Here is a 14160-nt window from a genome sequence, read left to right on the forward strand (position 1 = left end):
TCAAAGGATTTTGAAGATAAAAAAGGAAAAATACGCCCAGTTTCCTGCTAATCGTAGCGAGAGTATAAACCACAGCAGGGCCGTCAAGCCTTATAACACACGTGTTGATGTTTTTCGTTATTCTTTTTTTTCCGGATGTAATCAAAATGTGGAATGCCTTACCTGATGTTGTTGTAGATCAGACAGATGTGCACAAATTTGAATGCTTGATTAATATTTTGTATCGTAGGCACGATGCTATGAAATGTCAAATTTGCTTTTGTTCTACTATTTTCCCTCCCTGTAACAACCCTCAAGCGAGGGTTAACAGTATCAATAAAGAAAGAAGAAAGAAATAAAGTTCACGAGAGTTGCAATGTGGGCTTGTTCGTAACACATCGTGAATAGATGTACGGTAGTGCGATTAACTAACACTTACTAAATCATGCCATCATTGCACTGACGAAGCGTTCACACAATAGGCCATGCGCCTACATGATGCTGGTTATCACAATCATGTTCTGGTACCAGTTGTAGAAAGAATACTAAGGGAAGCGCAGCAATCTGGGACATTTGAACGTGCGGAACGAAATAGTAACCGTGAGAAAAAAGACCAATAGTTATACCCTATATCCAGTGGTTGTTGTAGAACCTAAAGGAAATTGCCCACCGAGGTAACACTGATCTGGTTTTTACAGTGAGGCTGTATACCGCTATCCTCCAAGGAAATTTTCGTGTCGTTGTAAGCAAAAAACTCCCCATACGTGGGTCGATCCCGGAGATAGTGCAATGCCGGGCCGATCCACGCCGGAGGTGAAGCATGCGTCAAGCACTCCACATACGTGGGCCGATACCGAAGATAGTGCAATGCCGGGCCGATCCACTGCTGAAGTGAAGCAGGCGTTAAGCACTCCTCTTATGTGGGCCGATCCCGAAGATAGTGCAAGGGAGGGCCGACCCGCAGCGGAGGTGAAGAAGGCGTTAAGCACTACGTATACGTGGGCCGATCCCGAAGATAGTGCGATGCCGGAGGTACAGTTCGCCATTAAGGGGCCCACATTTACACAGCTTCTCTGGTCATCCTTCTTCACAGAGTGAAAGGGCACTGAGATTTTTTTTTTGCTGCACCTAACAAATTAATCAGCTTGCGCAGGAAAACAAGAAGGACAATTGCGGAAACGTGTTTTACTAACGCACTTACTAAATCATGCCATCATTGCACTGACGAAGCGTTCACGCAACAAACCACGTGCCTACATGATGCAGGTTATCGCAGTCAAGTTCTAGTACCAGTTGTTGAAGGAATACTGAGGCAAGCGCAGCAATCTGGGACATCTGAACGTGCGGAAGGAAATAGTAACCATGAGAAAAAAATACCAACATTTATACCCTATATCCCCTGGTTGTCGCACGACTTAAAGAAAATTATGGCAGAAATTCTTTCTGCCGTAATTTATTACGCGGAGCCTTTCTGTCGCAAGGCTTGACCTATTAAAAGCAGAAATAAAAACGTTTAAAAAACAGAAATTTACCCGCCAAGGTAACACTAATGTGGTTTTTCTGCACCTAAGAAACTAATCAGCTTGTGCAGAAAAACAACACCAGAAAAGAAAGAAAGTGCTCCTAGCTGCCAAGTTAAACACAGCAAAAAGTTTAGAGATCGTAAGACTTCGATTATATATGGTATACCCTTATCGTGTGGAAAGTATTACATCGGACAGACGGGCGGATGCATTAATGATAGGCTGCGCGAACACAAAAATAAAGTCGAAGATTTGCTTCAGATGGGGGGAGTTTATCTCCCGTCATTGTAAGCAGCAGAAGTGCTCCCCTATCTTTGAATCAACAACCATTGCTGGTAGAAGTAAGTGCTAACTGAATAGACTTGTAATAGAAGCTGAGCAGCTTGCTGCCTTGAGGGATTCATGTATCAGTAAACCTTCATTGGCTCTCTCTGAAAAAGGACTTATATTCTTGCGCATGGCTTAAGATATCACTTATAAAATGTTTCGATTTGAATAATTTGGTGTAGACGTGGCTGTGACTAATGCTGGCTGAGTGTATCAGTACGTCCTTGTTTTCAATAATAAATATTATTGGAAGTTAGCGCTGTGTGTGTGCCTGTGCGTTTTCTTTTGCCCTGTCTTTTAATCGCTGTACCGCACACCTACTGAAGAAAGAAAGGAAGGAAGGAAGGAAGGAAGGAAGGAAGGAAGGAAGGAAGGAAGGAAGGAAGGAAGAAACAAACAAATAAATTGACAGAAAGACAAAGTGAACGTTTAGTTAACCTTCCTCGGTACTTTTTTTGTTCCAAGCGGCGCAGTAATCACATAGGAAAAAAAAAACGCGATGTACCTTTAGGTGGCCAGCGAACCCCTTCGCCCAGCACTTCGTCTTTTTCCTTGGCTGCCTATTCGTTCTCGGTCGCACGGGTATGACGACAGCGATACATCAAATACAATCACACGGTCAGCGAGACAGGTTAGCAGGAACCGGGTGTGGTTACCGGCGCCTTGGAGAAAGCAATCAGAAAGGGAGAACCGCGCGTTGTCTCGCGGCCGTCAACCAGTTCTACTCCTTGTGGTCACGAAAGTTGGGAGCGCCTCTTAGGAAAGAGAGAGAGAGAGAGAGAGAAAGTTGGGGAAAAGAGGACGGAGGGGTAGGATGATGGCGAGACTGGGAAACGGCAATAGAGGAACGGGACGAGGGGAAAGAGAAAAGACGATACGAGGGGAAGCCAACGTACGACCGGCGGTCTTCCTCCTCTCTTCGGCGAGCGCAGCGACTCCAGAGGGAGAAACGGCGTGCCAGGAACACCGGCAGGCGCGAGCGCCGAGTCGAGCGCGGCGCGGCTCAGTGCTGCGCCGACCGCAGTGTTGGACCCGACGCCCTTTGGAACGGTGCGGCAGGGGTGAGCGACGGGCCGTCAAAGAGTCCGACGATAGGCGCGCTCGAGCACCTGCGGAGGGAGCTTGTTTGCTGCGCGCGATTGCCAACGAGTTTGTTTCCGCTCTATGACAGTTTTTTTCTTCTTCTTATTGCTTTTTTGTGTACCCGCTGTCTCCCAAGGACTGCTGCCACCGCAGAAGTGGGTCTCATTTTCGGCGTTGTGATTCACCCATTGGAAGCTTGTGTGAAGATTTTCTGTGAAAAAGGAGGAAGAAGAAGAAAAAAGGAAGGTTGAGCGCAAATTTTGTTTCTTCCGCGAAGCCTTCCGGCAAAGGTAAGAGCCAAAATTTGAAATAGGGCGCGATTTGTGGTGAGTCCTCGTGACCAGTGACAAAATTACTGGAGATTTTTCTGCTGGCTGGTCATTTTCTTTCCTGCTCGGGACAGTAGCCTGAGGGCAGAACATGCCGCATTCGTGGTGAGCCTGGCTTAATCTCAGCGTGCTCATTGCGATTTAGAATTTCTTCCTTAGACGAAGCGCAATTATTAAAATGGGGTTCTGAAGGATAAAAGCGTGCCCCCCCCCCTTTAATTTATGTGCATCTTGAAATTTCTACAGCATCAAATTGAACTTAATGTTGATGAAAAACCCCGCTGCATATTTCGTTCGCTTACGGTTTCGTGCAAGATAACTTAAGTTCATTCAATTGCCTTTGTACACTTCCTCTTTTCGTTGCTTCGCCAGACAGCGTGGCACGTCCCCTCGGTACTATTTGGGCGACGACACAAGGCGCTTTATCTTCTTCAACAATGTTGTCACGTTGTAGTGATGGGGAAAAATCAGTGCGTGCCCCAACTCTGAGTACTCTGGTGAAACAATTTCAGAAGCAGTAATACTATGACAAATTGCTCGGAAATGAATATCAAATTATGTATGTTTGATTTTGGTCCTTATATGAACGTCCCAAAAGCACGCGCTTCATGTATTTTTGTCCTCATTTTACACATTGCCGTCGTAATCTTCAGCCGCTGTTTGCTGAAGATTAAGCCTGGTATTCCATATATATATATATATATATATATATATATATATATATATATATATATGAACGAGGAAGAAGGAAACCAAAGGGCCTGATTTTTATTAGTGACAGCAAACAAGCAATGACACCAAGGACAGCATAAGGGTGATTATGGGCCATTCTTAATTAAAGAAATAATAAATTATTGAAAATGAAAGTAGATGAACAGCAACTGGCCGCAGGTAGGATACGAAACCACGTTTTCATATTACACGTTCTATGTTTTTGCCAACTGTGTTACCGTGGCACCGTCTGCCCATCCACTTTCTGGGGTATTTATGTTTATCTACTAGAACTAACCCTTGGAGTCTTAGCCTGCGCCAGCTCTGCCAGGTCTAGTTCCAGTTTCAGAGCATAGGCATAGTCATTGCGAATTGTTGTCCTTATAACGCAATATGTTATTCAAAACGAACAATTTACAAAGTTGCAAAGCCGTCTGATGCCAGAAAAACAAAGTTTAGGCAAGTAAATGTAGTGCCTGTCATTCTGATGCTGGCTGAATCGTCCTACTTGCAGCTCTTGAACACAATGGCGCCAGAGTTCTCTTAATTAATTTTTGGAGAAGCCTCTATGCTCTCGCCCTTTCTGCAATTAAGGAACACGCGAGATGTTCCTTCATTAAACGCTTAAGCGCAGATATTTCTCCTATGCTTTCTTGTGCAGGCCAGAGGTAGTGACACTGCTACATCGCTCTCGCAGGAGTAAGGGTGATGCCCAACGTCCTGTTCACCTGTACTTTCCACTGCCGTAGTCAAGCTGTACACTGCCTGTACAAGAATTTTCTGTACAAGGCTCATCGCTGTGTCTGGCGTGCCCGGACTCGTCATTGAAAAAATTGTTCTCGACGAAAAAGCCGAAGAGCGGAAGCGAATTTTTGAGACACTGCTCACACGCCACGCGATTCTCCATGTCTCCGACCGAGAGCATGCTGCTGGAGGTCTCCTCGCCGACTTTCATCGTTAACGGAACCCTGCCAAGCGTGTCGATGGCCGCGGAGGAACCTGTGGCATCGCCTGCCACAATCGCCACGCTCGCCTCGCTATTCGCCGCCATCGGCATATCGGGGGTGCTGGGCAACGCGTTCGTGGTGTGCGCCGTCCTGGGCGACAGAGACATGCGCAGTTCGGTGACCAACCTGTTCATCCTGAACCTGGCGCTCAGCGACCTCACCATTCTGCTGGCCTGCGTGCCGGACATCGTGCTGTTCATCCGGAACCGCGGCTGGGAGCTGGGCTTGGGCCTGTGCCGCACGCTGCGATTCGTCGAGGTCATGGCCCTGTACGCCTCGGTGATGACTCTGGTCAGCGTCTGCGTCGAGCGGTAAGCTGTTTGGCATTTCGTGCTAAGTTCTGCCGCCAGCAGCGGTGACTCAGCGGCTGGGAAGTTTGGCAGCTGAGTAAGAGGCATCGGGTTCGATTCACGGTCATGGTAACCGCAGTGTTGGAATGCGAGAAGCCTTTGTGCGCGCACTACATAACCCCACGGTGCGGGAAACTATAATCCGCAGTCCTCCGCGAAAACGTTCCTGACAAAACGTTCCTGAGCCGTAGTATTGCGACGCGATACTGAGTCAATTGACAGTTTAACGGCGTATGTTTCGCGTGACTAAGTAGCGAGGAAGCGGATGGTTGACTTGGCGCCTTCTCGTAAAAATCGGATAGCCCAGAGGGGCCTTCGCAAACATCAGTTAATCGATGACCTTAGCAAACATCGATTCAGCGCGCGTCTATTGGCTATACACAAGACTGGGCGTACGGAGTAGTGGGACACTTGTTAGCCGACGCACTTTCTATCGATGCTATTGTAATTTCGCGCCGTAGCGTGCGTCGGCAGAACAGACGGTGCATGCTTCTTGATGCCAGCTATTTCTCAACGCTCGAGCGAGGACCCATGCTGCCCCCATCCTTAGTCACGAGAAATCTAAAGCGTCGCCTAAATTCAGTGGTAGATTATTTCATCAAAACGTTCGTCATACATTCCGTGGACCGTCTCCTGGCTTATTGTCAGGCGAAAAAAAGATGAATACGTGGCTCGTTTACATAAAGCTCCTGAAACTGCCTTTTAGACGTACCCAAGAAAAACTCAAAAGTCGCTTTTCTAGCAACGTAGCCATTTGGGTTCTAGCCGACGTGCTTGGCGTATACAGCAGTCCCAGATTAGGTAATTATTTGACACTGACTACCGGGGACTGTATGAGTATCAAGTATTCATTGTCGCCAGGAATCGGCTCCCAAATTGATCTGGTTGCAGCGCCAGTTTGCATCCATCGGCGGTAAGCAGATTTGCGGAACGGTTCTCGAGTATCTACTAAATTTTGTAGTTTAAAAAAATGTTGAGGTTGTCGGTATAAGAACTAAATTATTTATTCACAATTATAGTTGGTGTAGGGAAAGTAAAATTGTTCGATATTCTAGGAAAAACACAGTATTAACGCACATTCATTCTAGTGAACGTGAAGACAACTTGGCAAGGGGGTCAATTTAAACCAACAAATTACCGAATAAAAGAAATAAGAAATTAATTCAAAACACGCACTGTCAAGGAACATACTGAAGCACAAAGGCCACAGGGTGACAAAGGTCTGAAGCATTGAAAGTAAGTTAAATGGTTCCCAGTCATATTAAATGCCAAAGCATGATTTAAGAGGAAAATAGAAGCAGATTTGAAGAAAACTAAAAGCTGGAAGAATGCAGCGAGTGCGTAGAGGACCAAACACGCGTTGACGGGGATTCAGGGCCGTCAAAATGCCTGTGTGGTATGGGGCGGTTTGAAATCGGAAGCAGGGAACTTTTAGGGGCTGATGATCATGAGTTCCAATTTCGTTTCGCAGGGAATTGTCCGAAGCAGAGATACGTGATTACGTAACTTGTAGGGAACATAACCTCGGCTATTCGTCCCCTCGTGTTATATTCCCTATCATGATGGGTACTGTTCTTCATTACTTTGCTTCGGCGGTGCGTATCAGCCATCACTGCATAGAAGAAATGCTCACAAAACGTCAACTGACTGGAGCAGCCCGTCTTGGTTTGCAAGTATGAGACCGGCGGCTTCGCTTTCGCCGCGTCACAAATTCGATAGGTCCAGTCCTCCTAATGTCAACTGCTCTATCGTCGCCCGACAACAGAAGGAACTGAAGGTGAGTTCATCGTTATAAAGCTACAGAGAAACGCGCTTGCGATTAAAAAAAGAAAGCGCGCGTCTACCGAAACCACGAGGTTATGTGCGGTATGCTTTGTGTCAGTGAGACTGGTCAACAACCTCACAGTGCCACTCCTTTCTCTCTCTTTGGGACTTCATTGTAACTTTGTCATGACATCGGCTCTGGTTTATTGTCTCCTGTCCTGTGCTTGGAGAGAAGTTACGATGGGGCTGACTTCATGGATAGCTTAGCGCAGATCATGTTCTTGATAACGACTTTAGACTACACCTGAGTAACTCGTGCAAACACAATAAGAAATGCAGCAGATGATGTACCATGTATAAGGATGCAAATTGAATATATATATATATATATATATATATATATATATATATATATATATATATATATATATATATATATATATATATATATATATATACATACATTTGTCGCTCTTTTTGTCGCTCGGTCGATATGAATGTGTTGAGGAGAACGATTACATCATAGGCCCTATAATATGAAACTATTCCAATCTGTTTTTATTCCAATCTCCAGGAGTCAAACTTACGTAACGCTGACGCAAGCACCGGGTGGTGACCTGCAGCTTCGTGGGAACAGTCCAATCAATTGCTCTCGTCGTTCATAGGAGGTCACTTTTGTGTACTTTCTAAGCGAATAGCCATCACCTATCTTGACAGATATTTCTTATATAGTTGGGTGACAAGAGATGATGAGCATGCAGTAGGGGAGAGGCCTTTGGTGGAGCCGAATCAGTGCATTCAAAGTATATAGCCGGTTGAGGAGAGAGAGAGAGAGATAGAGATTCTTATTTGAGGAAGGAAGAATTGGGGTAAAGTGCAGCGCAGTAACTGTCTCTCAGATGAGGACAGCTTGAGGAAGGTGGTGCCGGAGTCCACAATTCTCCCATTTCGCCTTGCTTCGCTTGCTGTGGTTGGTCGAAAATGGCGGCGGCGTGCAAACGGAACATTAAAACGATGTAAAATGGATCCTCAGCGAAGAAGAGTTGGCAAAGCGACGTTTTATACTTGCCGAGAGGGCTCCATAATGGTGTACGTCTAGACAATTTTTTTTTATACGCAAATAATTGCATTCTCCTCGGCAGCCGCGAGCGGCCAGTGCCAGAGCAATCGGCGGACAGTCACTTTTGATTCCTTCGAAAACAGGGAAGACTCCGGTTATGAAATAATAATAATAATAATAATAATAATAATAATAATAATAATAATAATAATAATAATAATAATAATAATAATAATAATAATAATAATAATAATAAATACGAGGTTCTGTCCGGCATAGTAATGCATCTTTACCGCGTACACTTTGACGGGGTAAGTTCTCGCGGTTTTGTGACGTTGCCGGAGGGAAAGGGCAAGTGGGTATTGCGCGCAAACTTTTGATCTATAACGCAGGGCTAATGACAAAAATGGCGTAGTCAGAAATAATTATCTTTCTTTCCTTCGGTCTCACCACGCACAAGCAGTGTGGACACGTCATATAGGTTGGAAAGTTTTCGCGGTTTCGCTGACGCCGCGGGTCAGGCAGGCGAAGTGGGGTGACCGAAAAAATTTTGACGATTCATGGAGGGCGGACTTCAGTAGTGGATTGGATTAGATTTACGTTATAAAGTGCCCCATCTTTTCAGGTTTGTTTGATTTTGAACGCGATGACCAAGTAGGCAACATCGTTGCTTCACTGATTGTTCGATAAATGCGAACTCCCGGTACGCCAGTCGTTTAGTTACACTGCGGAAGACTGAAATCGTTTACGTTAATGCCATTTTATTTCCTTTCTTTCTTGCTTCCACATTGTTGAATTTCCAGGTAACACACCAACCGCGGCATTTTCGCCATGCTTTCCATGTCGGAGGGGAAGACGAATTCAATAAATTGCACCGCTCCTTTAGAACTTGCAATCGAGAAGCTTTGGCTACTCCTGGTGCGTCACGTCCGACGCAGCCACAGGACGTTGGCGCAATTTCGCCTCCAGATGGCTTCAACTGAACAAACGAAGACGATCAGAATAAAACACCCTTCATTCCTTCGTTGTCCTATTTTATCTTTTTGTTTTTCCTTCTACCACTCCATGCGTCCTATTATACTCCGTCATCATCATCCATCGCAAGTGGACCCCATCTTTGATGTTAATTGTTAAAACAAGCTGCTCGTACCGTGTCCTTTAGCAAAGAGGACGAACAGGAAGTACGCGGGAGAATGCGGGTGGAATGCTGCATGGCCTCAAGGCGCGTGGACGCCGGCGTTGCTACCTATAAGTTTGTTCAGGGCGCAAAAACGACTACCGTGTTAAATTTCTAAGCGCGCCCGGTGCTTTTATCATTAATCGTTCCAGTTAGTTTGATATTTACGCAATGATAGACTCTCAAAATTCTTCATTATGAGTTTATTGTTCTAATATTTACATTCTTTTACCTCCTTCCCCAAATAGTCTTAAAGACATAATTTAAACATATTATTCTCTCTTTTTGCAATGTCTCACTAACAACTATGATCATCGATCTTTTAAAATTCTTAGTTTGCATTTTCTTGATTCATCGCGCGCGCGCGCACACACTACGGAACCAACTGATTCTTAGCCAATCTCTCGTAGTTGGTAAGCGCCAATATTTGACAAGAAACAAGAAAAAAAGAGTACGGAATCCTTATCCATGCATTTCGTTTCAGTTAGTTTGACTGGTCAGGTACATAGGCACTCTTGTTCTTTCGATCCTACCTTTTTAATCTTCCGTTTCTCCTCTTAAAATAGCTATTTGTAACACGCCGCCCGCTGCCACCGGATTATTGGCCTATTTCTCTTAGTGGGTATGTACCATAGATGAGGATCATGATCACCAGCAGCATCATTATCGTCATCTTCATCATCGTCTTGGGTAGAAAGCCTGCGCGCGACGCCTCGTCCCCTGCTCAGAAGCTACTCGCAACTGCCTAACGCGCGTTCGAGAAGATAGCAGCGATCAACCCACACGACTTGCTGACAGGCGATTTGGGTGTCCCTATGAATTCAACGCAACCGAGTTTGAGGGCCCCGTTCCAGAGCTCCGGGAGTGCGCTGTCCAAGAACGATATCCCATCACGGAACCAACCGCCGTACGCTGCCGGTGAGTCGAAGCCGACGACTGCTAAGGCGATCCTCGCTTCAAGCTACGCGCTAACCGTGGCTCGTAAGGAAGATAAGTTAGTCGCCGCACCGGAGGTAAATGAGAAGCATTTTAGGGACACAGAAGTAATCGAAAGGGTGTTTAAGCAGAGACGACAGACTTTGCCTTCAGTAATGCCTCACAACCAAGTTGTATTGCGAGACCATAGCGTTCCTGTAGCCTCCGCCTCCTCCTGCACATCTGTGGTTCCTCTGGAGGAGAATTCTTTGAGTGTTAGACCGTCGCAAGAAGTCGTGGAGAGAAAATCGGGCACATTAGTGGAATATCGGCTAGCAAATCATCGAAAGATTGGAAGGTCGCCGCAAGTTAAGCAACCAAACCTATTTAAATGCTCTTCCAGTCCAGCTGCCACTACAACTTGCGAAGGAACCAAACAGGTCACATATTCGGCGACTAAAGGAACGCTGCATGGCAAAAATAAGCAGAAGCCAACCGAAGAGAAATCGCCAGCTGAGATATTGCAGGGCAGAAATTTATTTAGCTTCAAAGACTCTACGGCTACAACGAAAAAAAGTATACTGTTGATGGCAGAACGCCCCGATGTAGAAGAGTCAACAATAGCGACGAAAACACCAGGGCCATTTCCTCAACAAGCACATCCGCGCGATCTGCTGACCAGCCACAACGTCAGCTTAGCCAACTTTTCGACGCCTTCGTTGCGGACTCCGCCAAGGACATCAGCCCGAGGAGGGCCGTTTGCTACAACTTACTGTAGTTCCACTACGAGTCTGCTAGATACACGTCTGCCGACGACCGTACCTGCCAGCTCAGCCTCTCGCTGGACCTATAGCAGATCAGAGGCACCGAAGAAGGATCCCAAAGCCGTGGCAGCGTTACACGGCATGTACCAGAAGACTCCTCTCAAAGTACCGAAAAGGGAAGAAGCAGACATTATCGGCCCTAGTAATTCTTCGAGAAGCGGAGAATCGCCAGCTGCATCGGACAATTCTTCGCCCTCGAGCGGAACGTCTGGAAACACGCAGCCCTCAATAGCTGCGGTTCAAAAATTGCCACCAAACAGTTCTCAGAGATCGCAAGCCCGTGCCGAGCACTCGCTCAAGATGGCCAGCGAATTCGTCGACCAGCAAACCGGGACATCAGCTCCTCAGTTTGCGAAGCTCGTGCAGCGAGTGGGTCAGGGAGAATTGCGGAATGCTGGTCTCACGGAGAAAAGCAGTGCAGTGCCCAAGGAACACAAAGGACGATCGACGATCAGTTTTAAACTGAGAAAATCGGGATCGAAGCAGAGCGTGTCGTCCAAGAAATCAAGTTCGCGCTATACGACGACCGAGAGCACTGGCGAAAGCTTAAGGAGCACCACGGCTGAGTCTCCATCAGAACGGGCAGTAACAGTCGTTCGGACGGGTGAGCAGCGTGTTCGCAGAAACGTGGAGCAGGGGAGCCACAGGGAGAAGTTTCTTTACCCTGCGGCCGTGTGTCTGGCGTTTGTCCTTTCTCTCGTGCTATGCTTTCTGTTCTGGCCCAAACAGGGGCCGTCTGCGAAATCGAGAAGCCATATTGACAATATTCGATTTGGCGCGACCTGCACCTCTGACGCCTGCCTCCGACGTGCTTCGTACCTGAGCGATCTTCTCTCCTGGCGTGACGTTGAACCGTGCGACGACTTCAACGCGTTTGTGTGCAGCCACTGGCGAAGCAGGTTTACATCAGCAGCCAACTACTATTCAACTTCAACGGACGATGACCACGCCGAATTTCTGGAGGAAAAAGTTCACGCCTTTCTTCAGGACGGACGTCGGAGACTTAAGATTGCACAGCCGCTGAAGTTTCTCCACGACGAGTGCATGAACTTAAGGCGCATCGATTACGAAGGCGTGCAGGCGCTCAAGGATTTGATGACGTGGTTTTCTCTGGAAGGATTTCCTCTGCGTGCTCCTTTAGGGACGAAGGTTTCCGTCTGGAGAACAGCTGCTCAACTTCTCCGGAAGACGGGAACTGTAGCGCTGCTCACTCTGAGTGTTGCGTCTCACCCAGTGGTGGAAAACAAAGACGTTGTGTCGGTGGGCCTACCTGAAGTTTTGACATCTTTCGGTCCTATTGAAAGCGGTGAAGTGATCCGCCTTTACACAGAGGCAGTGTTTTCAGCGATTAAAATAGCAAAAAAGGAGTACATGCCACCAAGAGACATTCTCTCCATAGCCAGATTTGCCAGCAACATCGAGAAGCTCGTTCAAGCGGCGCCGAGAGGAAACACAGCGAAAGTTGAACGCCTCGAATCACGCCCAGACCTGCAGGAATTTATAAACGCAACGCTTCAGGGATTCGAAGGCTCTGTCGCTGACGGCGCTATGTCCTATGTGTTAATACGGTCGCCCAACTCCACGTTCTCCATATTAGAGCTCGTCGCGAATACCGAGACTCACACCGTCATGAATTACCTCTGCCTTCGGTTCATGATTCAGATGTCGCCGTTCATGCCGTATTCGAAGCTACTCGACTTGTTGAGCATAATCATCTACGGCAAGACTCGAATGGCGCAGCCTCGATGGCGACTGTGCGTGCGCGTGGTTGAGAGAGCGTTACGCCCGCTTGCATTTGCTTCTGTATTCGCTCACGGCAAACTGCGCAAGTCCGCGTCCAGCCTGATCGGTATGGTTGACGCAGTCGTCGTTGAATTGCGGAACGAAATGAACGAGTTGCCGTATTTATCGTACTCCTCGAAGCAACAAATACGTGAAATCCTTTCGACAAGCGACGTCAGGGTGTTCGGACCTAGCTGGGCCACCGATTCCGCTCCGGTCGCTGAATACGTCAAGAAACTGCCCGACGTCACAAACTTGCGTTGGGGACTTGACACCTTCGTCGCCTACCACGAATACACCTTCTCCCACGTCTTGACTCGCGGTTCCCGGAAACGCTGGAGCCGGTCCGTATTCAGCGCTGACTGCTGGCACGAAACGCATCCGAGAAGCGTGTATGTTCCCCTGCTCTCCTTCAACCTGTCGCAGGTTTTGGACGAAGGCGGCGCGGACGTTTTGCAGTTGTCGCGGCTCGGACCCCGACTGAGCTGCTGCCTTTTCGATATGCTTCTTGACGAAGCCGGCTCGGCAAACGGCACCGCGAGCTGGCTCAATGACAACACGTGGGCGAAGCTTCTCGCAGCCGAAGCTTGCCTCGACGGCCGGCGGGACTACCTGCGCCTCGCGAGGTTCCGAGATGTCCTTGCTGTGCGTGTCGCCTTCAAGCTATTCCTCAAGACCACCGGTGGGAAAGACGGCGACATTGCAGTGATGCTTCCCGGTGGTCGCATAATGTCCAGTGCGCAGATATTCTTCGCCTACCTAATGCTCCAGTACTGCGAGAGGAGCGACGGCCTCCTTCAAATGAGAAGCGGTACAGTCAGCGCCGATTGGGGCGCTGCGCTTCGCAAGAGCGACGCATTTCGCGGTGTGTACAACTGTTCGCAGAGTTCTGCCGTGAAGCAGTCGCCAGAGTGCGCCACATGAAAAAAAAAAGAAATGAACAACACTGCCGCGTAGTACTTTTAATTCCTGACTATCGTGAAAGTTGCGTACGATGTGTATTTGGCAGATATATTTGAAGCCTGCTGAGCTTAGCCCAGTTAGAGTGAGCGTTGTATTAAACATTTTGTGTTGAGTGTAGCATGAAACATTTCCCGTCTTGTTGCGAATGTGTTTAGCTAGCACCTCTAGACTTTGTTGAAATAATTCTACCATTGAAATCTGTAGCGAAAATAATCTGCACGAACAGCGCCCACTTTCCGCACTTCGAAGGTAATCACTATTATTGACATCTTCGAGTACAGGTGTAAGCAGAAAACGAGTTGTTTACTGTGCAATATACCTTTCTGAGTTCCTATATCTCATTTAGCGAATTGTGATAGGCTGTCG

General features: G+C 47.3%; 1 protein-coding gene across 1 annotated transcript in view; it reads left to right on the plus strand.

Moving 5' to 3' along the window:
- The first annotated feature begins 2853 nt into the window (after nucleotides 1-2853).
- The window catches only part of LOC142570857 (neuropeptide receptor 15-like), a 32437-nt gene continuing 21130 nt past the window's right edge, over nucleotides 2854-14160 (plus strand). Inside the window, exons 1-2 of the mRNA XM_075679167.1 lie at nucleotides 2854-3202; nucleotides 4614-5270. Of these exons, the coding sequence (XP_075535282.1) occupies nucleotides 4858-5270 (413 nt within the window). The 5' untranslated portion in view covers nucleotides 2854-3202; nucleotides 4614-4857. The remainder of the gene's footprint in view (nucleotides 3203-4613; nucleotides 5271-14160) is intronic.

Source organism: Dermacentor variabilis, chromosome 2 (assembly GCF_050947875.1).
Source record: "Dermacentor variabilis isolate Ectoservices chromosome 2, ASM5094787v1, whole genome shotgun sequence".
NCBI lineage: Eukaryota > Metazoa > Arthropoda > Arachnida > Ixodida > Ixodidae > Dermacentor > Dermacentor variabilis.